The following is a 26,727-nucleotide window of genomic DNA, read 5'->3' as shown; positions in this document are numbered from 1 at the left end:
AATGGTAATATTTTTGCTTTTCTTCTTGCTAATGAAAATTAAAATTAAATCCATTACAGAGACAGCCTGCTTACATTTCTGTTATACAGATACCCTCAATAATTATAAATAAATGTTTTTTTCATGTCCTACTAATCTGGCAGGGACAAGGATCAGCTGGGAGGCTTGAATAGCTCAAACTCATAATTGTTTCATTATTGAAACAATTCTGAAATTCACTGTGATCTTCCAGAGGAAAGTCCTCCATATGTGGTTAGCAAACCCATCTGTTTTCTGTGTGCATGAGAGACCCACAAGATCCTGATTTCTACTAAATATGAGGCCATGCTCTCAATAAGAACCCTTCCTTATGAGCACCCATGAAATCAGGGCTGAAGGATTAACATTTTGCAGTTGTCAGTGACCTGGAGATGTCATCAGCAGGATACCCAACAAATCAAACTTTTCACACTTCAAATACTTTTGAAAGCTCTGGGCCAGTTCTAAAATTGAAAACACACTGGTTGATTCCTGTGATAAGGCCACAGCTCTCACCTGGGAAGGTTACTAAATTCCTGAAACTGAGAAGGAAAACACAAAGCAAAAATTTTAAAAAATGCAGCTTTTACCATTGCTTGTTTCAAGAGTCAGTACAGCTGCTTTGGCTTTTCCTGTCTTGCTGACAGATTTCAGCAAAATTTGGGCAAGGCTTAGGTGCTACAAGAACATAACATCTGAAACACAGCTTTCCAGCTGTACATTATAAAAGAAGAGGTATCTTTCCAATGGGATCCTTCCCCCTTGCACGCCCCTTGCTCCTCTGCAGATGCTGGGAAACATTCCTCCCACTCCTGCCTCCCAAGCAAACAGATGGAAATCAAGGTGTAATTTTTTAAAATCTAATTTAAATATGAAATGTGATGGAATTGAGAAATGAGTGAAAGTAAAAACTTCCATTTAAGGCTGTTATTTTGTCACAAAGGAACAAAAAACTACACCATTTGTACTTTTTATTGCTGTTACCAACTAGAAAGGAGCTATTTACAAGTGGAAAACCACACAGGTTTGCCTTGCCAGTTGTTAAATCTCTTGAATAAATCTTCTCAGCCAATACCACATCATCACCTTCTACCTCACATACCACATCATGGGTTTGTATACAAAACCCTTAGTGACAACACCCTTAGTGACAATGAGGTTTTCCTCTCTTTAGAGTGCAAAAAGATAATTTTACTTTTAAAAGAAATGTGGAAAAAAAGTGTTTGCTTATTAAAAGCTGGATCAGTAATTTGATTTGGGACCTCTGCTCACAGGGAGGGATACTCTCAACCTGAGTTGCCAAGGAATCTGTGGATTCAGATGTCAAATCCCTTTCAAAGGGGAGGAAGGTTCATAGCAGGACTTGGTGCCTGCAGTCCCACGAGATGCTTCTGTCTCTTTGTGCTGGCTCTGGGAGCAGCACACCAAAGCCAGGCACCACTCCCTTTTCATCCTTTTCATCCTGTGCCAGCAAAAATAAATAAATGAAAGGACTTGTCTCCAGGCAAAGTAAGTTCCTTGATGTGCCTGACACGGATGGAGGAAGGAGGCAATAGACACATATCTGGTTGAAGGCAAAGAGGGAGATGAAAAGGAGGTGAAGATAGGATCAGCCTTCTTGGCAGAGCTTACACAGACCAGAAAACTAAAGTTTTCAGATAACTTAAAGTCCAGTGAAATTAATGGCAAGATGGATGTTATGGTATCAAGAACAAGTGCAGAGAAATCTGAGGCAGGAGAACAACAGTGGAGGAGAGAGGGAGCAGAGCTCAGGTTCTTTTACACACTTACACACACAGCCTGCACTTATGCTGATACAGGATTCCTTCTGTTTTAATAGATCACCCATAGCCATAAAGCAAACAAATCCCCATGCTCAGCAGAGGCCAGGCTACAGAGATGCTGGATGTGGTACCACAGAAGAGCCTAAGATCTAAGATTAACTAAAAGTAAACACAGGCAGCACTGAATTTTTTGCTCTCACTTTGCTAAGCTTTACACTGTCACAATGGAATGAGGAAAAGAGATGAAAATCAGAGGTCCTAAAAGTTATGTTTCCACTTAGATTTTCATCTTTGGTATTTTTTTGAAGAGTTCATGCAATCTTGATAGGATTAGTGAAGTAAAGCTGGAACCTCACAATTCACAACCAACTCCATGTTGCTGGAAGGTTAAAAAATCATACCATGGTCTTTCCTCCACAACTGAGGTTACCGGATGGAACAGAGTAAATGGCAGATGTGTGTTCAGTTCTGTAAATATCTCCAGCGAAAGTGCAATTGGCTGTGCAGTGGGTGGTGTGGGAGTAGGCAAGTATCCAGGCTTTGCATAAAAAAGATTTTGTCTCTCTAGAGATGTGTTTCTTGTTCATTCTGTACAGCAGTGAGAAGCTGACCCACTGTTCCATCAGGGAGCAGGAAACTGGGTATCTGCAGAGCACACTACAACTCATAGCAGAGAAAATTAACTCCATTTACAGATTTAAAATATAACTTCATCATTCTTGTGCTCCATCTTGGCCTGTGACTGCAGAGTGGTGTGGATGGTTTGCCTGAGCAAGGCTTCATTACACATTTTCATTATATATATATTACATATTTCTTTCCATTTTAAAAAAGAGGCTGAATTTTTATAGTATTCCAAACAAATTGGTCTCCAACTGAAAAAAAAACCCCAAAGTGAATTAAACAACATAATTTTTAAACTGCATAATACAAAACAAAAAGCATGTAATAAAGTAATATCTATTTTATAACATAATACAGTAAGTCACATAATATAAAAAGTCATAGATTATCAAGGGTTTCATCGTTGGTTCAGACAGAGTCTCCCTCCCTTCCTCCCTTCCAAATGATGGGAATCTCTAGGAATTCAAGTCCTTTTTTCTTCACCAGAAAGAGAATTAAACCACTGCTGAGAAAACTCCACAAACAGAGTGGACAAATTAGAGAAGGAAAAGAGCTGACCTAAGAGCCCATGAGAACAACTCTTGCTTTGGAGCACAAGTCTCTTGGGCTGCACAAGTCCCAGATCTGCAAGTGGTGGAGTTTTGCTGACAGATCAGCTAAGTAGGAATTATTCACAAAGCTAAATTAACGCTATCTGTACATATCTGAAGAGTAATAACGTAAGAACATAATACCCTGAAACACAAACCATCCATAAATATGGAGTAGGGGAATATAGGTCACTGCTTTCCACGGCCCTAATTGGGAATTGGTGTGTAAAATCACTGACTTAATGTGAGTCCTATGAGAAATACCCACAGGTAAAACTGGACCAGGCTGGGCCACATCAGGAAAGCAAACCAGTGACTGCATGTCTAACTTTATAAGCATTTTTATTGTATAGTGCAATTTGATACCTACCACAGAACAGTTCTGAAAATGTTAAATAACTCAAATGGTTAAAGATGGCTCTGGGTAAAATACTGCCTCAGTCTCAGAAGAACAGAGTCTAAGCTTAGAAAGAATGTCTTTTAATGCTTGGGTTGACCTTTTGGTGTCTTTTTTTTCCTGGTATATTGTAGCTAAACCATATTTTCTAAAACAAAATCGCACATAAGGAATAAAGAACTTTAAAACTATGTATCAGTTTACTTACATGGTCAAATATAATTATGCTGAACTGTAGTCCATTTAAGTCCCATATTGGTTAAAAACAGTCATGAAGTGCAAGCAAGGGAATTACAGGGGCAGGCAGATGCATGCAAGGCACCCTCAGCGCCCTCTGGTATCCAGCATGTCATGAGCAGGAACAGTCTGTGCTGTTTGAGACAAACAGCTGCTGTCTGTTTGCACAGACAAAAGTGCAATTGTTTTTCCATGTGTTTGGCTAGCTAAACAGAGCCTTGGCTTTAATGCAACATGCTTCCCAAATCATTCCCTTATACCATGAAAGGAAGCCACTTTGTGTCTTGAGCAGCAACAAGAAAAGAGACGGAGAGAGAAGTGCAGGCAAGAGTCTTTTGAGCAGCAGCTGGGGAGCAGCAGCATCCTTGAAGTGCTCAGGGCGGAGAGCTGAGATAGCCTGGACTTGTAAAAACAACAGCATCTGAGGAACTCTCCAAGTAATCAATTGAAATTAGTATTGCAACTAAACCAAGTACTACAAAATGTTTTTCATCCTCACCTGAGAGCAGAAGTAGTTCAAAATTATAGCTTTTTGCTGAACTGGCCTCTAATTCTATGTGTTTTTTACAGACACTTAAGATAACCTTTTCAAGATTTCAGGCATTCTGCTGATCAGTTTTTCAGATGACAGCAGTCTCTTTAGAGAGGCTGGACTACCTGGGAGTGAGCTGCAATAGCCCATAACAGCTCAAGCATGGGATGATCCCAGCTGCTCCATCAGGCACTAGATCTTGCCATTCAATGGCCTATAGACCACACAGGAGCTTGGAAGTTGTATCAAAACACAAGCACAGCCCTGTTCTACAGTGCTGCTGTCTCTCTTTCTGAATGGTTACAGCTGTCAGACTCCAGAAAAAAAAAACAGAAAACACTTTGATAGGCAGGGTTTTCAGATATCTGGGTTATCCTGTCATAAAACACCACTTACTTGAAAAGAATTTTTAAAACTATAATTTATTATAATAATGTGACTAAATTTAGAAAATTCACTGCTCTCCAATAATGAAGCTGCAGATTTGGGTTTTTTTAGTATTTGTATTTCCTATTGATGAGAAGGAGCCAACATACAGACACAAGTACAGTGGGTCACTTGTTGCCCAAGACCATTTTAGGTGACAGGCCTACAAACAAGTTCAATTCTAAAGTTAACCACACCACTGTGAATGCGGAAAAAGGAGCTCTGAGATATTATGAAACTTGCTGTACTCACATAAGGTTTCAGTTGTTGTAAAGAGAAAAAAAAGTTGTTTTGTTGCCCAGTAAAACTCTCTCTGTTAAAAGAGTCTTTAGGAAAAATCACACAGAGGCATTGGAAACCTAATACTTCTCTGCAAGCCAAAATTTGGGTCTGGGATAAGCAAGTAAAACCTTGTTAAACCTGTGTCCTGTAAGTTTGGCAGGGGGGAAGATGTTAAAGGAGAAATTTAGACTCAAAAAGTTGAACTCACTATTTTTATATTCCACCTGGGAATTCCCACTGTCTTAATTCCTTTCTCTATAGTGAGCAGCATGGATCCTGTTGTTCAAAACCAGGTCTGACAATCATGAAAAGAATTTTTCTCTGTTTTCTTTTGTGTGCAGTTTGCAGCTCACATCCTGCTGGCGTGATGTTTGCGTCAATGTTCCCAACTACATGGCGGGGGGTCTTTCCCCTCATACCTCAGTGTGTGACTTTTCACACACCAAGTTTTGATTTCTTCGTCATAGAACAGTTCCAGATAGCCACAGCAAGCACCTGGTTTCTAGTACAAGATAAAGGTGGCTGATTTTTTAGTCAATTTTGTGTCCACTGGCTCAGAAGAACAGAGGCTCATGATCCACTGAAGCAAGCACAGTCCCAGACCCAACTGGTAGTGGCTGTGCACTCTGAGGCTTGTGCACAAGGGCGGGGTTCACTTAACCTTCCAAAACTGCTTCACAAGTTCTGCAGCCTCAGAAGAGATTTCTTCAAAACAAACTTATACAACTCTGTGGACAAAAAAGCAAGACAAGCCAAGGAAACAAGCAGAAAAAAACGGAGATCCACCAAAAAAAGTAGGAATGTAGGATGAAATTGTGACATGTCAGAAAATAACAGGAGCTTTATTATGGCTTTAAAAGAACTAAAATTTCACAATGATTTACTACTGATTTATTACTGAAAAATGGAGCAAAATAGGAGAATTTTTGTAAAGATCAGCACAGACTGGAATGTGGTAACATTGGAAATAGAAAGTGTCTCCCTGCAGAGTACTTACAACCTGGGCAGGGGTGGCACGGTGGGATGTCACAAAGAAAGTATCTGGAGTCAACACAAACACAAATTTCAGGAGGGGGAGAAGGATGGCTTAGAAAGATGAGAGCTGTACAAACTGATGTTTGAAACCTGGGGAGCTGTAACTTTGCTGCATGGGAGTCACTGGGCCCAGGCTGCAAAATCTCTGCTCTGAGACTGGAAAACCTGGATCTTATGCTGTGAACCACACCTCCCACAAGAAAACAAAGAAACTTTAGCAAACTTATTTGTACAGATGCCAAAACAGATGTACTCATGAAATGTTTTGGTTATGTTTGAGAATATGGCAGATTTTATGAAATTTTCCATCTCTATTTAAACCCAAACCACTTTACAAGAATTCTGGTGGGAAACGGTCAGTATTGCACAGAGGGTTTGTGACAGGAAAAGAGGAGAATCCAAATCCAAACTGTGACTTCCTTGTGGCCACCATGGGACAGGTTCACCAGTGGAACAGTGTCTCCAAGAGCCTCCCGACACACAGGTTCAACAATGACAGGGCTTCCAACACAGACAAGGAATAAAATGGACAGAGTAGCTGGTCCAGTGAAGGGGCAGGAGAGAGATATCCAATTTTGCACTGGGACTCCCAATACTGAGGAAAAAACTTCCATTATTTCAATCAACCTAAAGACACTGTGCTAATGCAAAGGATGGTCAAGGACATAAAGACTGCTGTTGCACTTGTAGTAGCCTGCAATGAAAGCAAAGGAGAAATTTGCCAAGCCTTGTCTCCTTCTGGCAACTAAACAAAGTTCTGGAAGTGGCACACAATGCAGCTTTCAAAACCACCTTCTTCTTCAGTTAGAGAAGCCTCTACTTTGGTGAGAGGACTGAATTCACAGAACTCCCAGACAAGAGGAGATGAGTGCAATGCAGTTTTCTGCCAAGTCCTCACAGAACCATGTTACTGTGATAATTTTCATGGCATTAATCCCAGTACAGTAAGAGAAACATGGTTCTAGGGTAGGTCCAACCTATGTAGAACTTCTAAAAAGATTCACTCTAAAAATTTGGGAACTACTAATTGAATTTAATTAAATTCACACAAGCAAAGTGGAAACGTTGGGACAGTTAGGGAGTCATCACCACAGCTCATCAGCAAACTACATGAGCAAAGGATGACCACAGACAAAGAAGAGAAGGCAGACTTAGAGCAGGAACACCCAGGCACAGATTCATTCACTGACCAGGAAAGCACAGTGAGTGCTATACATGTTAAAAAGTTGTCAAGCACAACCAGTTAAGAACCCATTTTTGATGGCAGAGCTTATTATTTTCACATTCACAAATATTTGACCTCTTCCAATTTCTGTTGAATCATTATGCTACTGACTAGCACAGCCTTACTGATTTTTTCTTTAGAGTCTTTTAGAAAGATTTCCACTAAGGATTAAATAAGTAATAATGAAAAAGCCATCCAAACTGTTCATCAAACTGTTCTACACCATATTCACCATTGCTATGCTCTTAACATGTCCTAATGTCCTGGTCCTGCACCTGGGGAGGAACAGCCCATGCAGTACAGGGTGGGGGCCAACCTGCTGGAAAGCAGCTCTGCAGGGAAGGACCCGGGGGTCCTGGTGGACAACAAACTGTCCATGAGCCAGCAGCGTGTCCTTGTGGCCAAGAAGGCCGGTGGTATTCTGGGGTGCATTAGGAAAAGCATTGCCAGCAGGTCAAGGGAGGTGATCCTGCCTCTACTCTGCCCTAGTGAGGCACATCTGGAGTGCTGTGTCCAGTTCTGGGTTCCTCAGCACAAGACAGACATGGAAAAAATGGAGTGGGTCCAGTGGAGGGCTACAAAGTCAGTCAAGGGTCTGAAGAATGTCTCTTACAATGAAAGATTGAGGGAGCTGAGCTAAGCCTGGAGAAGAGATGACTGATGATGCTCATTAATGTCTAGCTAAATGGAGGGTACCAAGAGGATGGGCCAGGCTCTCACCAGTGGTTCCAAGCAATAGCAGAAGAGGCAAAAACTGAAGCACAGGAAGGTCCACTTGAACACAAGGAAGGAAAACTGAAGCACAACACAAGGAAGGAAAACTGAAGCACAAGAAGGTCTACTTGAACACAAGGAAGGACTTCTTTACTGTATAGGGATCATGCACTGGAACAGATTGAACAGGGAGGCTGTGGAATCCCCCTTACTAGATGGGCCCAGTCCTGTGCAGTGTGCCCTAGGATGACCCCGCTTGATCTGGGAGGTTCCACCAGGTGACCTCTTGTGGTTCCTTCCAACATGACCCATTCTCTGATACTGTAATGTAACAACCACTCTTCTCAAGCATGATCTCAATGATGTTTGAGGCTAATGCTACCCTACTCAGTTCACTCTCCAATCTCTGTGATGGATAATAGCAGATGAAATCTGAGGTCCTGGTTACTGCTGCATAAAGTGAAAGACAGAGTCAAAACATCTTTGAATTTTCTTTGGTTTTGCAAAACCAGACTGATTTTGTGGTAAAAAATCAAGTTTTCTTAAAATTAGATTTTTCTAAAGTCAAAGATACTTAAACACAGCTTCCACAATTCTGTGGAGGAGAATGGACCTTTATATTACAGTTTATAAATAAATACTATCAGAAAATGAAGCACTTACAGAGATGTGTTTGAAACTTATATATACATTTATATTCAAGCCCTACAGCAGTGGCATTCATTGTGGGTAGTGCTAGTGCATGTTTAGCTCTGCTGCTTCTCTATTTATGGACAAGCTATGAAAGCAGTTTGTCAGCAACTTTTTCTGAGTGTTCACATTACCAAATACATCCATTCTCAACTCACTCTAATGTAATTATCGAATTCGGCAGCAAGCTGATAAGACAGCTAAAGGAAAATCCCAACCTGCCTCAGTGTTTTCATGCTGTAATTGAAAACAGATGGCAACTCGTGTAATTTATGCCTTTCTACAATCAGTAACATGTTGGTATAAGATAAGAATTCTAAGACTGAATTGCATCTGCTTCAACACCATATGCTAGTGCACAGCATAAATATTTATCCAAGCCAACTCCATCTTCTCATTCAAAGCTCAATTCCATGAAAAAATGAAAGTACCCTTCAGATAGCTTCAATTAGCACTTCAAGCATCCCTGGAGTGCTTTGAAGGGCTAGAGGCCCAGCCTCACACACTGAGGTATCTTCTCTTTCCAGAACTTCACAAAGAGGGTTAAATGGAGGCATGTACCTTGTGCCTTATTGATACAATATAAATCCCAGTTTTCAAGCTCCCTCTAGGGTGCCTTTAGAAGTTACGAAGAAGTTTCTCACCTACAATATCCATGCTTCTCTCTTTCCCATTATCCTGTAAAAGCTGGAAATTGGACTTGGGATACTTTTCCTGGGGGAAGGGGTTTTTTTTTAGGATTTTTAGACTGATTTATCTTGCTTGCCAAACAGTTATGCAATTCTCATTTTTGAGGTCAGGTTGGCAAGGACCATGTAACGAGTTTTGTGTTTCTCTGTAGCTTGAGGTACATTCAACTTCATGAGAATCTCACTGTTCAAATTTCTTCCAATTGCAGGAATATAAGGCATCAGCAAGTCCTCTGACATCACATGGTTTTGGGTTGGTTTTCACCCTGCTGGACACTTATAATGTGTGCCTTCTAGTCTTCCATGTTACAAGTCTGTAATATGCTGTTATTGTGGCAATACTTGAATCATTTGGAGTAATCAGATAGTACAGACGTCCTTTGACTGCATGAATTGGGCTTGATGACCCTGATGAAGTGACATCCATTGGCTTCTTGACACAGTGGCAACTCAATTACACTTGAGAGTTGGTTCTTATTCTGCTAGTGAAATCATTTGAGAAACTGGACCTGAAATAATCATTTGTGAATTAAGATGACAAATGCACAGGCAGAAAATTTATAAAGCTGATCTCCTCCCTGTGCCAGCTTTTAGAGATCAGGAGAGCAGAACCATGCTGAAAGGGTCCTGGCTACACATTACAGTTCCCAAGCTGAGCTCCAAACAGAAGGTGTTGGTACCAGTGACAACATGTGGCCCTTCAAACTCCCTGCTGCTGACTCTCTGCTGCTGAAATGAAGAAGAACTAGGCTTGAAAAGCTTAAACAGCCACTGGCAATTTGTATGATTTGAGGACCTTGGGTGTCACAGCTATAAATACTAATTTGCTAAGAATCAGTTTAAGGAATCAGCTTTCTATTAACAGTTTGAGTAGGGTACTGACTTCTCCAGCCAGTGGGAAGAAGAGATGATCAGCAAAATGAGTGATTAATTTGTCTCTCTCACAAGCCTCATACTTAGCTAGGTCTGCTTGTTCCATCACACTCTGCGGCAGTTATGTCAGACTAAATAACAATGTGATGCATAATTTAAGTCACTAGTTTGAAGTCAAGTTGTAACTTTTCAAAAAATACTTGCACCTTAAAAGCAGAAATGAACGTACAGAATAAATCACAAAAAAAAAAGAGAAAAAGAGTTTTACTGACAACAGCTGGCAATATTTAGCAGTGTCATCTGCAGAGAACCAGATTTTTTAGCCAGTCAATAATGAATATTAAAGCAACCTGGGAACTTCAAAATCCTGCTGTTCCTGTCTGCACTGCTGATGACAGCAGACAGCTAAACAGAGCTGCAAATAACTTAGAAGAACGCACCACAACACTGACTCCTTTCATAGCCTTGTGGCGCCTCCAGCTCCCACTTGTTAATGCACTTGCAGCAACCACTCTCCTCACAACACTGTCACAGGCAAACACACTTCAGCGAACCAAAAATACTTTAATAAAGCTAACTGACTAGATATTTATTGAATTATTTTCTCAGCTTCACACCTGAAACTTCAGACTGTGAGTGGTAATCCTATTTACCAGCCCCAGAACGGGTATCAAAACCTAAAGCTTATAGCCTCTCACACATCTTCAGCAGATCTTGCTGGTAGGGATTTTGTCAGAAATAAATTGTCTGAAAATTCCCCCAGAAGAGGATGTCACACATAAGGAGATGGCAAGTGGTGCCATGCTGAGGTGCATGTGTGTGACAGAGCCCACGTGTGCCAGTGCCATGCCCAGGGACGGCCACTGCAGGCGGCCAGAGCTCTGTCCCCAGCTCATTGAGCTTTCTGCTCAGACTCCCAACTCACAGCACTTCAGAGCAGGCCAAGAGCCCAGACAAGCTCAAACTGAAAGCAAGCCACCACTAAGTCCAGCAGGCAGGTTGAGCCTGCAAGGTTTACTCTTTCTGTGATACATGGTAGAATTTTAAATGCACAAACTGAGGTCCTACAATGACATCATGGGCAGCAGTCCTCTCTCAACAGTATGTCCAGCATAATGCAAAGATAGAAAAATAGTGTTCTCCAAAGAAGACAAGTGCAAAATCACAAGCTTTACAAATAAAGATGTTATAAAAACAATTACAGTGGATACATCTCCTTAGGAGGAAAATCCCTGCTGCTACTGCCAAGAACTTTTCTACAAACTGCAACGCCAAGGCTTGGCTCTTCTTCAAATTCTTGCCCTTTTCATCATAGCCAACTTTCCTTGTTAGTGCTCCTTTGGTGTAGCACTCTTCTTGCAGACAAAAGCCTCTTGCACCAGCCCACCAGAAGTTACCAAGCCCAGCCTGTTTTCAAAGTGCCCCTCCTGCAGCTTCCACACAGGGGAATGTTAAATTTCAAGGAGCTGTCATCTAAAGCCTGTCATTTGATTTCTTTAAATTTGACAGATTGAGGAGTTCTGTAAACAGATGGATTAAGTGACATAGATTTTTTTAACATTTCAGATCCTGCACTATGATTTGCATACTTATTGCTATGGGAACATCTAACAAAAGTCCTTATTTCAAAGAAAAACACCATCTCTTCATTTGGCTAAAGGTATTCAGCATTTCCAAAAACGGGGCAACAATTTTTGTTTCTAAAGAGGAGCTCATCTCATATACAGCTATAAATTTTTATGTGCAATTCTGCTCTGAAACACCATTTCATGTAGAGATAACAGCTTTGAAAACAATCAGATCTGTCCTTGTGTAAAATCAAGGCAATATATCCCAGTTTTACAACACTACTTGCTCCTCTCAGGACAGTGAACTATTTGTGTTCTTCAATCTTGAATGGTTCAGGTAGACCTCTGCAACCCCATGGGATTACACATTTGACACCACAGTGTTGTTTTTACAACTCAGGTTTCAGAATTGCTCCATTGTACTGCTAGCTTCTATATTCAGAGAATAAAAGCTGCTGTAAAATACTAAGCTCCCAAGTGCAGGATCTAGAATATACACATGAATTAATAAATTATTTTTAAATTTAAGCCCTTTACATTTTAGGCAGGATCATTATTTGAAAATAACGCTCTTCATATAAAAAATATAACTGTATTTTATATTTAGGTGTTGTATAAAACATATTAAAAAACTTCCAGCTCCCTCGGAACTCAAGCTCCTTTGCCAACAGGATGTGTCTGGATGCTGCATGTACCAACAAGCTCTGCAGCTGCCATTCCCTGTCCCAGGGGTTTTGCCTACCTGTTCTAAAAAAAAAAGTTTCAAAGACAGTATGTTCTTGAAAGTTCCATTAAAATAAAGAAACCCCTGTCCTGCACTTGCTAAGGAGGGTCCCATGGCAGGTCTGGCACTGTGCAGTGGGTAGGATGTGCATCCCTGGAGCTGTGGCCTCCAGCTTGGTGGGTGTGCATAGACAGGTGAGAGGCAACTGGGGTGAGTGTGATGGGAATGAGAGATGAATTAGAAGGCTGGACAAAATTCATGGCAAACTGGAGTACATGTGGATTATACCTGAAACATCTATGAACATCTATGCTGCTGCTATAAAATAAAGCATGGCATAAATGGGCAGTTTAATCTTTCTGGCCATTGGATCAGGTGTAGTAGCTAACTTAATTTTCTTGCTTTTATCTGTACTTAACATAATACTTTGCCTTTATTTTTCTCTTTGTACAAGGCAGAGATTAATTCACAGATATATGCAGGATGCGATCCAAGCCCACAGGTAAGTCAATGGGCTCTGCATTGCAGTGCAAAAGCTAAAAGTGGAATGTGTATTTATTGATTCTTAAATCACTTATGAAGCTATTTCAGCTCCTTATGAAAGTATTATCTGTTATTCTTTCCAAATTTTCTTGAATCTTAAGAGCTTTACACTGAACAATGGGCTATGCTAGCTTCACTTTTACTAGGGTATGTCTGACTTTGCCTGTTCCTATAAAGGCAAAGCCCAGGAGGTGCATACCAGCAGTCACATAAATGGTAATGGGAAGCTAAAATTGTGCTGAGTTGAAAAAACACTGCAATTAAAAAAAAAATCCATCAGAAAATAACACCATCACCAAAACCAGCCAACCACGTGAATAAAAACCCACCCTTCAAAAAGGAAAAAAAGGTCAAGAGAGCAACTTGGAAAGCATAATCCAATCTCATGTGAAAAAGAGACTTCAAGAATCTAAAGGACAGAAGAAAATAAACAGGAGGGGGTTTAAAGACAGCAGCACTCACTGTGCAGAGCTGCCTGAAACTGAGGCAAAGACACTCAACACTGGAAAAAAAAGCACCTCTCCCTCCCCTAACACAGGCAGCCCAAGACCTTCACTGAGCAGCACAAATTTCCCTAGGAAATCGTCCCATTTTGAGAACCCACCTTCATCCCAGCCGCGGCCGCTGGCCCACTGGGGTCCACAGCCTGGATGTGGCAGGGTTTGCTGCCCCGCACCACAAAGCCCCAGCCCACGGCATCGCCAACAATCTGGAAAGAAGAAAGGACATCATCACTTTCAAACATCTTCATGAAATTCAAGGGGGCAACTTCTAAATGGTCCAAGATGTAATTTCAACATCTCTGTACTTCCAACATACAGTAGAGTGCAGGCTGCTAGGTCAGTCATAGGAAAGGCTCTATCCAAGTGATATCTCTTGCTTGTAATGAAGTTTCTTTGTTGAACTAGGAGGCTGTAAAACCAATGCTCCCAATGACTAGGTTCAAGAACATTTTTAAAGAAGGGCTCTAATAACGTATGTGAGTCAAATTTTCTGTCCCATCATGTAGAAAGACCCTGCTACAAAAGTTTGGTTTGCATAGATGATCCACTCCTGCAGAGCAGGAGCACCAAGTCCAGATGAGTTTGTATAATACAAATCTTATTGGCTTTATGTATTTTTACACCCCTTTTAAGTATCACACTGGCATAAAGACAGAATAAACAAGTGCTGAATCAGACCTGAAATTTGTGGAAGTACTGATAATGGAGTTTGGGATTTTGAGATATAAACCTCAGCAAATACAAATAAGCTCTAATTATTCCACCAGAAAATGTCTGTTTGGATTGCCCATATGCATATAACATGCAGAAAATAAAGAAAAACACTGGAGACATACCGTAAAAGTTTTTCTAACATATGGGGCTCCAGGCATCAAGAGCTCATCAGCAGTCACAGGTCTCTTTAATACTGTGGAGGTACAGAAATGAATAGTCAATAAAAACATTCCTCTGGAATTTCTCCTAATAAATCAGATACATTGTTGGGATACATCTTTTTGGCCCCACTTCCCATACATGCTTTCTATTCTTGCAGACTTGCTTGAAAGCAGTAAGAGAACCATGGAAAAGCCCACAGAATAACACTGAGTATAAATGCTGAGATCTTTGGAAAACTGTGGCATTTAGCCAACGGACTTTGTTGTCTGCAATCAAAATCCCCCAAACACTATCACAAAACTCAGAAGTGGCTTTTCCTGTGTCCAGTGTTGAAACAAGTGACCAACCTTCTGGCACAGAGCAGCTTTCCTTCACAGCTCACTGTGTGCTTGTTGGGTGCTCTCTGCTATTTCATCTGAGTTGGGTTTGAATCACAGAACTGAATAGCAAGAAAATCCTGCTAGGGTGAGGAATTATCTCAAGAGACTTCTGCAGCTGTAGGCACAGACCTACAACTCCCATCTTATCCAGTGACAGACAAGGTAACCTACAGGTGTCTGAGATTCTAAATGAAAGGAAATACCAGTAAGTTTCTGCAGGTCCCCATTGCCTTCCATGTAATGGCATAATTTTCCTCCAAACAAATTAAATTTGAAGTTCTGCCAGATCAAATCACAGTCAACCTGTGTACCACTTTTTGTCTGTCCATAAATGCTTCAAAGACAAAGGACAACATAAAGACATATTCCGTTCCCCCCATTTGCCTGCTTCACCCTTCATATTATGAATGTTTTCCTTTTAGTGATAAATAATTTTGACGGTGTCTGTCTTTTCAGTCACAAGTGGGAGACAAAATTTCTCACAGATGGTATTTGAAGATGTTCTTGAGTTTCTTAATGACATTCATGGGAGCAGGGAGAATTCTAGCAGACAAACCAATATCTTTGTTTGGGTTTTTTTTAACCTTCCTGTGCATTTTGATGAACTGTCATTTAGCCAGTGCTGCACTTTGCAGAGCATGTCTGGTCAATGTGAAAAAACGGAATGATTGTGCTCATTTGACAAATCAGAATCTGATAAATCATCCACGCAGGGCTCTCTTATGTGCCTCTCTCATTATACCTCCAGATTTTTTTTTTTTTGTTTGATGATTGTTTTTCTACATGATTGGTCAAGTCACGACCTGGGTGTTTTTTAAGTGCTTGCCTGCAAGCAAGCTCGTCTGACAACAAATACACCTCTGCCTTATGTTTATCAGCACGTAGTTCAGCAACGCGCTCTGGGTCTGGACAGCAGGAAGCTATTTGTGAACAAAGTCTCCTTATAGTGAGCAGAGGATTAAGATTTCTTGTAACATTTACATCTGACAGCCTTATGTTAACCTATGCAAGCTGACGTGTGGATCTGTACTTGTGCTCTGGGAGAAATAACCCTACACTGCCAGTAATTCTCTAATTCTTAAAAACCAGTCTGTTTATAAGCCCACTGCTGTCTTCTTTCAAATATGTCTGTTAAAGCTATTCACAGATTGAAAACTAGTCCTAGGGGAAAGTTTCTTCTAAAAAATTCATGCAAGAGCAATGTCAGCCTATTCTTTTTCTTCCAGTATTGTGTAATCTGCTGCATTAAAATAAACTTGTTCTCACTACTCATGGGCTGACACTTCATATAAAATCAGAACCATAAATGAACAGAATAGTTGGCATACTTTAGATAACACACACATTTATGGATAGCACATGAATGCTATTTAATCTGTCCCAGAAAATTTTCCAGGATGTAATTAATGTACTGGGGACAAAGAGCTCCCCACACAAAAGCTACCAGAGCATTTCTGCAAATTATACCTGAGAGATATTCTGCCAAAACATGATACTGTAGCACCCTTTATCTAGGGCCAAGCCCCTTGCATGAAGGGGTGAGCATACTGGAAGGTGGTGCTGAGCACCCAACAGTAACACACCCCGAGGATGCAATGGCCACTAGAACTGACAGCATCTCCTCTGCTGGGCAGCAGGTCTGCTGGAGGGGTTATGGCTTCTGAGCATATAATCCTACTGAGTCCTTCCAATTATTTTAGTTCAGAGCTTCATACTCAATTCCCAGCAGAGCTTAAGCAGAGGGAAGGAGACCTGCTAAAAGGAGAGAGAAGGAAAATATCCTTCCCTTTCTGATGGCCACTCTGCACAGCAGGAGTGAAATGCACTTTAGTTCACTCTTCTCCAGAGTAAATGGTCAATGTTTTGAACAGCATTCACCTCGTGCTTAAGGCACTCTCCTGTAACCACTTCAAATGCCAGCATCCCTCTGAAAGCAAAGATTACACATATGCACTGAAGCCTTACGCCGCTGTACTGAATTCCCCACACCACTGGCAGGGACTTGGTGAATTTGAAATAATAAGGAGCTAAAAGGGCAGCAGGGACCCTGTTTGATATTCAGAGCTATTTCTGAGGGAAACAGAGAGGCTGAAACAATATCATTCTTGGTCTGTTTTCCCCTTCCCAGATGTACAGTAAGAAACAATTTTAAGTGAACTGTGGAAGAATGGGTGTGTTTAACCTTCCGGCGTGGGATAGGAAATCCTTTCAAAAGGAAAATAAGCTTCAATACTACTTCTACCTTCTGAAACAGACCAGTGTAAGACTTAAAACAAATTAAAATGTTCAAATTGTCTCTGACAGGCTGAAACAATGCTGCCTCCTTTTTTAGAGCCTGCTGTGTTCTGAGGGGTGTTATTCCATAGCAGCTCAAGCAGTCACTGGATAGTTAAACTCTCCTCTGACTTGCACCAAAGGAATGTCTCTAGGAGATTTGAATTGGTTCAGAGCTTGGCAGTGAAGAGGCAAATCTGGGCCTCTGACTGCACGTAGTCCTAAGAGATAAAATGCAGCTCAAACCACAATTATGGACTTGACACAGAGATTACTGGAGGCAGACATCTGGCTTGTGTTCAACAGGACTTCAGGCTAGAAGATGATAATAGTTCCCTCTGGCCTACAAAACCTGTGACACTGTGAATTTTTAATGTATTCTTGGAAACAGAAGCTTAGGCGTGACAATAGGCATTCTTCACATTGCCTTCTCCCCACAGAGATGTCTGCACCCTGGCTGCTGTGCATGGTAAGCCATGCTGGTGCTCACCGGATTTGGGGTTGCAGAGCACAGGGGGACTGCTGCTGAGCGTGGGGCTGCTGCTGAAGTACCCACTGCTGCCACAGCTGCTCATGCTGCTCCTCCGCACTGCCGACACGATCTTTATCTCCTTGGTGGGACTCACTGCAAGCAGAGAGAAAACCCAGAGTAAAAGGGAGATAGTAGCAGTTATTAGGCCATTTCCCTGTTTCTTTAAAAAAAAAACCAAAACAGCAACAAGCCATGCTTACACTGACAACATTGGGAATGGGTTAGTGTGTCCTACATTGTTAGAAGTCATTGCATGACAGTAATGCTGTAACTAACAGTATGGCTGAACTGTTCCCATTGCAGTGTCTTCTAAGAGGCATTCCAATATAGGGAACTACATTTTCCCTGTTTTCCTTTCCATTCTTTCAGTTCTTGCTAAATATTACTGTACACAAATGCTGCAGGGCCCCTTCCCCTCACTTTTAATCTTCTTGAAAACTCCCCATAGAATGTATGACAAATTACTTTGAGTCTGGGGGACTTTAACCGTTCAGTTTGAACATGGACCCCAAATTTTCATCAGCATCTGAAATGCTATTGATACAGATACACCCCAGGGAGCTGTAGGTTTGGTAAAATGAGTGAATGAACAATCCCTGTGAACAGGGACATATAATACTCAGCCCTGCATTTTTTTTTAACACTGAAACCCTTTGTCCAAAACCAACTTTTTAATACTCCATGGAGTCACTCTACAGGCAGCAGTGTAATTAATGAGTCACCTGAGAGAAAACTGGTGTGTTTCCTGTTGTCATGGTTCTGCTTGCGCAGGCAAAAGGGGCTGTCATGGCTCTCTGGCATCAGGCGAGATTTCTCAGTGAGAAGCTCCATTAATCGCCGCCGCCGCCGGAAATTCATTCTGCACTGGTAGAGCAAGTTGCTGTCCATAAAATGGTGCTTGTTGGACACTAGGAAAAGAGATGAATACAAAGTCTATCCCTGGTAGGCATAGAAAGAAATCCAAGCCTACCCATGTGCAATTTGTGCACTACAGACCTTGCTGTAAGGATGCAATGCTCAGAGCTCTCCTCTTCCCCTGTGAAGCCTCACAAAGAGAAGGAAGGTGGCCAACTTCACACAGGTGGCCTCAATATACACCCTTTACAGCAGCAATAGCAAACTAGGAATTGTGGTGGCAAATGCTGAGAATAATGTTTTACATTACTTTGATTAATGACATGCACTCTTTATTGCCCAGTGGAAATAGAAACCTCTCTGTGACAGGTTGCATAATGGCCCATCTCTGTGCATGATTCCTCTGTAAGCGTTGCTGCTGCTGGCCCCACTGACCAGACTCAGCTCCTTACAACAAGTTTTGTGTAAATTCATCAGTAAATTTATTTATGTCAAGTTTTGTGTAAATTAATCAGTCTAGGGCAGCCCCCAGAGCTCTGTCCAACTACCTTGTCCAGAGCTACAGGGCAGCAAAGAATCAAGACCTGTGTATTTCCTCTGTCTTGTTCACCACAGACACTGTGTCCCAGACATTTCCTGCAGGCCACTTCCCCGCTTTGCACGGATACACAAGGTTTGAGAACAGGCACCTGGCCAAAAATCATTTCTTACATAATGAAGAAAAATCTTAATTGCAACCTGTATTGACACAGACAGAAAACACCAGGATGCTGGTGTCAGAGCAGGAGCACCAAGCCTACTCCCAGAGTGCAACATCACTATAACACCTACGTCTTCACTGCCACCAACACTGTGATGAAAAATGCAGTAGTTGGAGCTCTGTGCCAGGTCCTAAAAGTGCTTTGACTCCTGCAGGTCCTGATTGCAGGAAATCTCTCTGGAGCACTCTGCATGTAAAATAGCTGCAGTAGGTGTTTGGCAGCATTTTTCTCCATTTTTACCCAGCTTCTGTGATCACATTCTGCAGAAATAATTTCCTACAACTGACCTTTTCAATGAAGAATCCAGATTTTGGATTTTCCTTGTTTATAAATTGCATTTCTTGCAATACAGAATTGTAAGAACTGGTGGGCTATAGATATTTTTGTATGAAGTGTAAAGAACAACACAGGTGTGCACTGAGGTCAGTCAAGTCTATGATTACATGTCTCAGTCACTTGGCCTCCTACTGCAGACACAGAACTTTTGCCTTGCTCTGTGCTCTGCCCAATACATGGGGTCCAAAAACCAGCAGAGTTCAAGGCGCTCCACAAGAACCAGAGCCTGGAGCCCTGCTGGCTGCTTTCCTTTCATCCTCATCCCCAATACAGTCTTCCTTGCTCTCATCCCTTCTAAACACTCCCTATGTATCAGGTTACTCTTCATGGAACTATAGAACTACACCACACATGACAACCTTGCAAAATAGGCTGTATTTACACATAAACTGCCAGTAAGCCATTTGATGTTTGTGAGCTGAAGAAATAACCTCCAAGAGGAAAAAGTCCAGTCCAGTCCAGTCACCTCCAGGGATGTCAAGTCACCCAGACAATAAGGAAGATGCCAGTCCTAGATATGATCCTCAGTGCACTGTCTTCTATGTGGATGCAGAAACTGCCTTATGAGGTCAGACTGTCTTGCAAAGAAGCGCGTCCCTAGCCTGCCTGGGTCACTGTCAGAGACACCACTGCCTGTACAAGTGGACTTCTACCTTTGGGACAAGAAATAACCAGCACACAAGAACTTTCTGAACTGCACATGCTGGTGCCCAAGCTGCCACACAGCCCCAGTCACATGGCACAGGCTGTAAGGCATCCCTGAGATTGCCTGGCTCTGTCAAAGATCTTTGGAAGAGACAGTGCCACTTGGTTTTTGTCTGCTTCCTTTTGATGCTGAATCTGTTGGGTCCTCAGGGATGCAAAATGGCTTTGTTAAGTCAAATTTAGCATCACAAGTACCTCATTACTGTGTTCTAACACATTAATTATTGCAGGCACACACTGCTGCTGTGCTCCCCATTTTGGATACATATCATATGCAGTACTATTAAACAGCACTTACTAACAATCACTATTTTTGAAGAACGGAAGTAGAGGAGGAGAGATTTGGCAATCTGCCTACATCCCCCAAAGGATTTGCTATCAGAGGCAGAGTTAGTGCGTAGGTGTTTGCAGCTACCAGTTTCATTTGAAGATCACTGACATAATAAGTAAAAGTAGCAATATCTATCAATATCTTACCACATTATTAGAATAACCTAATTTAAAGACAAAAAAAAATTTTGAGGCCATCTCAAACTCAGTCTTAAAAAGGCAAGCTCTACTTATTCAGGACTATTGTGATTCACAATCTTCAATGAAAGAGGACTCCACAAATACTTCCTTGGAAATAGAGCTGCTGTGGCCAATGTAAGAAATATCAGTAGGGTTTCTGAGTCAGGTTAAATATTATGACACCATCATTTTGAACGAAAATTATTCCGTTGTTTGTATCATTAACTGAAGTGCTCTGACAGTACTCAGAAATTATGATAATCAGAGATAAACACACACTCATGCTGCAGACATTGTAAGCACTCTGAAATTCAAGAATTACTGACCATGAAACTAGATAATGTAAACATTTTTATGCCATGATACTGAACACATTTTAGAATAACAATACTTGTTTTGAATTAAATATTGTAATATTTATATAATTAAACTAGCAAGGTTTAGGTTTTCCACTGAAGTCATTAATCTCTGCTGTAATTATTTCAGTCCATAGAAGGGTAAATTTTTATACAATAGATGAGTGCAAATGGAAAAGCTAAGTCCAATGACTCTGTGTTGGAGAAGATTTGTATATGATTTACACAACAAAGGATTTGTAGCCAAAATTCTTAGGACATGTAGCATCAGTATAGAATTTGGCATGCTCCTTGACTTTCATATTTTAACCTCCTCATTTCTAAGGATAGTTCACATATCGTGTGCTTGTAACATCATGAATTTTTTTACATATTTAAAAATAAGCTAAAAATATAAATAGGAGCAATATAGCTCAGACTGTCTCCTTTTGCATACATCATCAAATAAAGTCACCACAATTATTACTGTGCCTCATGGAGCTTTTTTTTTTGTTAAATCATCTGAGTTATTCATTATTTGTGATTAAATGTCCAGGCTGTGACTCTGCCTAAGGATAAGTGTATATGGAAAGGTGTGGGGAAAGGAATTTCCACCCTATGGATCAGAAGGAAGAAGCTGAGGAGGGGGAGGCAATATGTGTGCTGGCTGCCTCTGGAAGCACTCCTCAGGTGCAGTGGCTGGCTTTCAGCAAGGGCCAGGAGAAGCGAAACATGCCCAAATCAGAGTTCTGGGAATGCTGGATGCAGAGCACACACAGAGGCTGGGTTTGTTACACTGGCAGCTGCTGGGTGAGAGGTACAGGTGCAGTCATGGGTGCTCAGCCCAACTGCTTCAGCAGCCCACACTGTGCTGCAAGCAGCAGAGACAAGTGGGAGTGACCAATTTCCAAACCAATGGCACAGTGCTGAGAGGGTTGCACAGACTTGCCCAGGAGCAGTTTCTTTAAAGGTAATTTAGAGGTTGTTACCGCTGGGTGTTGACTCAGAGGCAGTAGCAGATAAACTCGTGGCAGCTGACAGGGCTCTTGCTCCAGGTGTCTCATGAAAGTTGCTGTTCTAGAAAGGGATTAACATTACTACTGAATTAGTTCACTGCCCTTCATTGTGCAGCACAGAAAAGCAAACTGGCACCCATTTCAGTTTGTCCTTAACAGCCAAGCCATGGCTGATGAGTGTCAGGACCCCTACATTAGGAGGGTGATGCAAAGAGCAAGGTGGGGTGGCTTCATGTTTCTTGCTCCAGTTTAATTCAGGGCTGTTCAGGTGGCAACATGTTCATGTTACAGTGTGCACCTTATGCAACAGAAAGAAATGCACTGAAGAGAGCAAAGTAAAAGTATGGCAAATGCAAACCTCCAAAACCATCCAAGTATACAAGAGCATTTATTGTCCTGGAAGGAAAGGCACCAACACTAACATATACTCACCAATGTCAGACTTTGGAGGTAGGGTCATAACCCACCAGCCTAATCTCCCACATACACAGGCCACAAAATTTCTCCCAGAAAAAGAATTTAACAATTATCTTTTAATCTTACAAAAAATTTAGTCTACTCATACTTTAAAGCATTTATTGACCACTTTACTCTTCCTTTTACAAGCTATTCAAGCCTTCAGTCACTTGCCCTGACAGAAAATAAAGTTTCAACTCAAAGCTGAGTTTGCTTAACCTTAGCTGCTAATCCCTGGATTCTGTCACACCTTCATTAGAAAGTTATGCACGATCTGGTCAAAAATCTTAGTAAAGAAATTTATGAAGAGATGAAGCCAACTCTCAAACATATCTTTTATCAACTAAATCAATGCTACCCCCTAAATTCTGACCATTTTTAGCCCTTCTGGAGTCCTCTTTGGAACTTCTTTATCTTTCCTAAAAATCCACTTATTAGAACTGCATGCCCACAATTACAGCCTCACTCCCCTTTTCTTACTGGTGTTGTTCTTTTTGTACATCCCGGGCCCACCATCATTACTGCACTGTACTGCACAAATAGCATAAAATGGGAATAATTTGTGCCCTGCACAGCACAGCTGCACAGCAAGGAGTGGAGCCTGTATTCTCATCTCCTAGATGCATTGCCTTGTAGTTATACCATTAGCTATACAAAAAAAACCAAAACAACAACATCTCTTTTGAGGTAATGACCATTTAATTAATAGAATTCAATTAATGTTTACTGTCTCATCTATCCCTAGAGTTTGCAAATTTCACTGGCAAGGATTTCAGGTGGTCATTCACCATTTATGTGACTGTTAAGATGAGAAAAATCAGAATATTTATTTTGGATTTCCTCTGTTTGGGAGCATTTGATGTTGCAGCTTTGGTGCTTCTAGTTCCTGGCTGCTTCACAGTTTCTGTTCAGATACATAAAATATAAATAGTAACATCCATGCAAATCTTCTTTCAGCTTCTGATTCTGACATAAAATCCCAGGATCTGCATGGAGCTCAAACAACCTTTTCTTTTCCACTTTTTCAAGGAGGCTGATGCACAGCAGAGATAGAAATATTAGCTTTACACTGATTACATAGGACCAAGGGAGCTTCAGAAAGTACAAAAGCCTATTTTAATAAATGGTATGACTCATGCCTGAAAAATCAGGCCATTTTCATAACTGGCTTTTCCCCCACATCCCTCCCACCACTTCAATTCCCCATGATTTTTAGCGCTGATAATCTGTGTACATCTCCACCGTGGTGATTAATGCTTTCTCCCAGCTGAAAGCTGCAGCCCCAGCAGGACACATCCAGTGAGGGACTCCAGCTGCTCTGCACGTCCCCACAAACAGCACTGCCACCAAGCAGGCTCCTGGCTGGAGCCAGGGAATGGCTGCTCCATGTTGAGGGAGCAGTGGGAAGGAGATCAAAGTTATGAGGAGGCAGATGAGCAGCTTTTCTCAAGAGAGCAGAGGACACATTGAAGTGTGTGCTTGTTTGTGTGAGAGTGTGCCTGTGCTAGGGTTAGGAGGAAGAGGTTATAAACATGAGCAGAGTATATGGATTTTTCAGTGTGGATATGTCATATCTTTCTCCACTTAAACACAAAAGCAGCGCTGATCTCTTTCCAGCAGTGCACAACACATTTCCAAGTCTTTGCACAAGGCAGCAGCCCCAGTCTATTCAAAAGTGCACTTTATCTTTTTAATGAGGTAGTTTCCTCTATTAAAATGATGTGAAATGCAGTTTGAAGTTGCAGGAGATCATTCTAGACCTTCACTATTACTGGCTGCAATAGTCTGTGCCTTCATACAGCCAGTCACAGATGACCATATCAGTTTTGACCTCTAGAGTGGCAGGATATTCCCCCAAAAGAGCAACATCATGCCAAGAACAAATGCAGGATGATGAGACAATCACTGACAGGCTGCAGGGGCCAGCAGGGGCTCGGGGGTTATGTGAAGGAGAGCACAGCTGGAACTGCTTCCACCTGCACCCAGAGTGTGCCCAGGGAAGGGTCTGGCTCCCCCTCCATGTAATTTTGCTTTCTCCCTCCCCTCTCCAAAGCAGAACCAGTGTTTAAAAGGAAGGAAACAAATCACCACATAAAATACAAGTTCCTTAAAAAAATGCCTCTCTCTATGGATAGCACACAGCTTGCTGAGCCAGCCTCCTCTGTGCCTCAGGCCTTTGGCCAGCACAGTTTTGGTCCCTTGCCAGAGAAACAGTGGAAGTGTGCGTCCACTTTGGCTTTTACAAAGCAGTGGTGAGTCCGTGGGCTTGGCAAACAGTGATGCTGCAGAGAGCTGCAGGGCGGCTGAGCAGCGTTCAGCCAGCCCCAGTGCCCACCCCAGCTCACAGTTCAGCCAGCCCCCAGTGCCCACCTCTGCCACAGTTCAGCCACCCCCCAGTGCCCACCCCAGCTCACAGTTCAGCCAGCCCCCAGTGCCCACCTCTGCCACAGTTCAGCCACCCCCCAGTGCCCACCCCAGCTCACAGTTCAGCCAGCCCCCAGTGCCCACCTCTGCCACAGTTCAGCCACCCCCCAGTGCCCACCCCAGCTCACAGTTCAGCCAGCCCCCAGTGCCCACCTCTGCCACAGTTCAGCCACCCCCCAGTGCCCACCCCAGCTCACAGTTCAGCCAGCCCCCAGTGCCCACCTCTGCCACAGTTCAGCCACCCCCCAGTGCCCACCCCAGCTCACAGTTCAGCCAGCCCCCAGTGCCCACCTCTGCCACAGTTCAGCCACCCCCCAGTGCCCACCCCAGCTCACAGTTCAGCCAGCCCCCAGTGCCCACCTCTGCCACAGTTCAGCCACCCCCCAGTGCCCACCCCAGCTCACAGTTCAGCCAGCCCCCAGTGCCCACCTCTGTCACCGTGCCCACCCCAGCTCACAGTTTTGCCCATCCCCAGCCCCAGTGCCCACCTCTGCCACAGCACCCAGCCACCCCTGGGCTGCCCCTGTCCCACTGCCCTGACACACGTGTGCCTGGAGGAGAGTAACTGGCACTTTATTCAGCACTGGACAATGCTTTTCCCACTCCACTCAAAGCCTTCCTGTTTTTCTGCTAATCTGGCACTGCAAATGCATTTTAATCATGGCACCTATTCAGATTAGTTTCCTTTTACACATTGATGAATTCCACCTGCTTGGATCTCCCACAAATCCAGGGAGAGAGACTACAGATGTTCAGTGAGCACAGGGCCCTGGATTGGGTCTTGGATTCCCTGCACTGTATAAACACAACACTTGCATTTCCACCTTTTATGAATGTTTATATGCTACACAGACCATAGATAAGCCCACCTGTGCATGTATTCAACCATCACGTTAAACTTTGGCAGTGCAGCTGTAGTAAATTGTATTTTTTTCTTATTTGGATTACAAGGAATTCACTTTGAACAGACAATGGATCTTAGCTTGAACTGCTCTTGTTTCCACTGATCCTCTTGTATAAAACTGCAAGGCAGATTCTGGCCCTGCAATACAAAATCCAGAGAGCTGTTCCAGCTCATCCTACTAAGGGTGAAGTCAGTAAGCATGTCCAGAAATAAATAGGTCCTGGAACTGTAAGCAGGTCCAGAAAAAAAAGCTGTGCTATAACTGCAGCTCTCTGAGCAGTAACTAGGGAGGGATTTCAATGAACTGTAGCATATTTATGTAGTCCAAAGAAAGTCTAGACAACTTTTATACTGTCTTTAAAGCATCAGGATTATAGTAAACTGTCGAAAAGTTCCTTGGGAAGTGAAATTCAGAGTATCCTGTTTTTATTAAGGGGGCATGTTCTGATCAGTGCATTAACATGTTATTTCTGCTGCCTTAAATTAGGTATGCAGATACGTGTTCCTATATACATTTTGTCTTTCCAGCCAGTATGCCGTCTATTTGCAGGGTATTTTCAAATACACATTACTTACTCTAGCATGAAAAGCCAGTGTTGAATCACACACATTTAGCAGTCTTTTTGGTTTGTATATGAGGATTTATCATCTTTAATTTAGTAAGTTTACAGAACATAGCCAACTGCTTTTCTTTGCTTCCAAATAAAGTATGGAAAGTACAGTCTGTGGCAAGGGAAGCAGAAGATGAAAAGGCCCATCTGGGTATCTCTTTTTTTTTTTTTTTTTTTGTTGCAGCTGTCAAAATCTGAAACCCATTCTCTGTCAGAAAAATAAAATTCAATAGTTAATATGAAAAGAATTTTTCATATGTTATTTACATAAAGCATGTGGCTCTTTCAAAAACCAAAT

The 26,727-nt window shown here is 42.1% G+C and overlaps 1 protein-coding gene across 1 annotated transcript in view; it reads right to left on the bottom strand.

The window, feature by feature from the left end:
• DEPTOR (DEP domain containing MTOR interacting protein) overlaps window positions 1-26,727 on the bottom strand; it is a 77,733-nt gene that overhangs the window by 10,026 nt on the left and 40,980 nt on the right. The window contains exons 5-8 of the mRNA XM_005420697.2: window positions 18,239-18,424; window positions 17,475-17,609; window positions 14,291-14,361; window positions 13,556-13,660 (exon numbers count right to left, since the gene is read on the bottom strand). Of these exons, the coding sequence (XP_005420754.1) occupies window positions 13,556-13,660; window positions 14,291-14,361; window positions 17,475-17,609; window positions 18,239-18,424 (497 nt within the window). The remainder of the gene's footprint in view (window positions 1-13,555; window positions 13,661-14,290; window positions 14,362-17,474; window positions 17,610-18,238; window positions 18,425-26,727) is intronic.

Source organism: Geospiza fortis, unplaced genomic scaffold (genome assembly GCF_000277835.1).
Source record: "Geospiza fortis unplaced genomic scaffold, GeoFor_1.0 scaffold111, whole genome shotgun sequence".
Classification (NCBI taxonomy): Eukaryota; Metazoa; Chordata; class Aves; order Passeriformes; family Thraupidae; genus Geospiza; species Geospiza fortis.
Note: the sequence above shows the minus strand (reverse complement) of the source record. Positions and strands in the feature narration are given on the sequence as shown.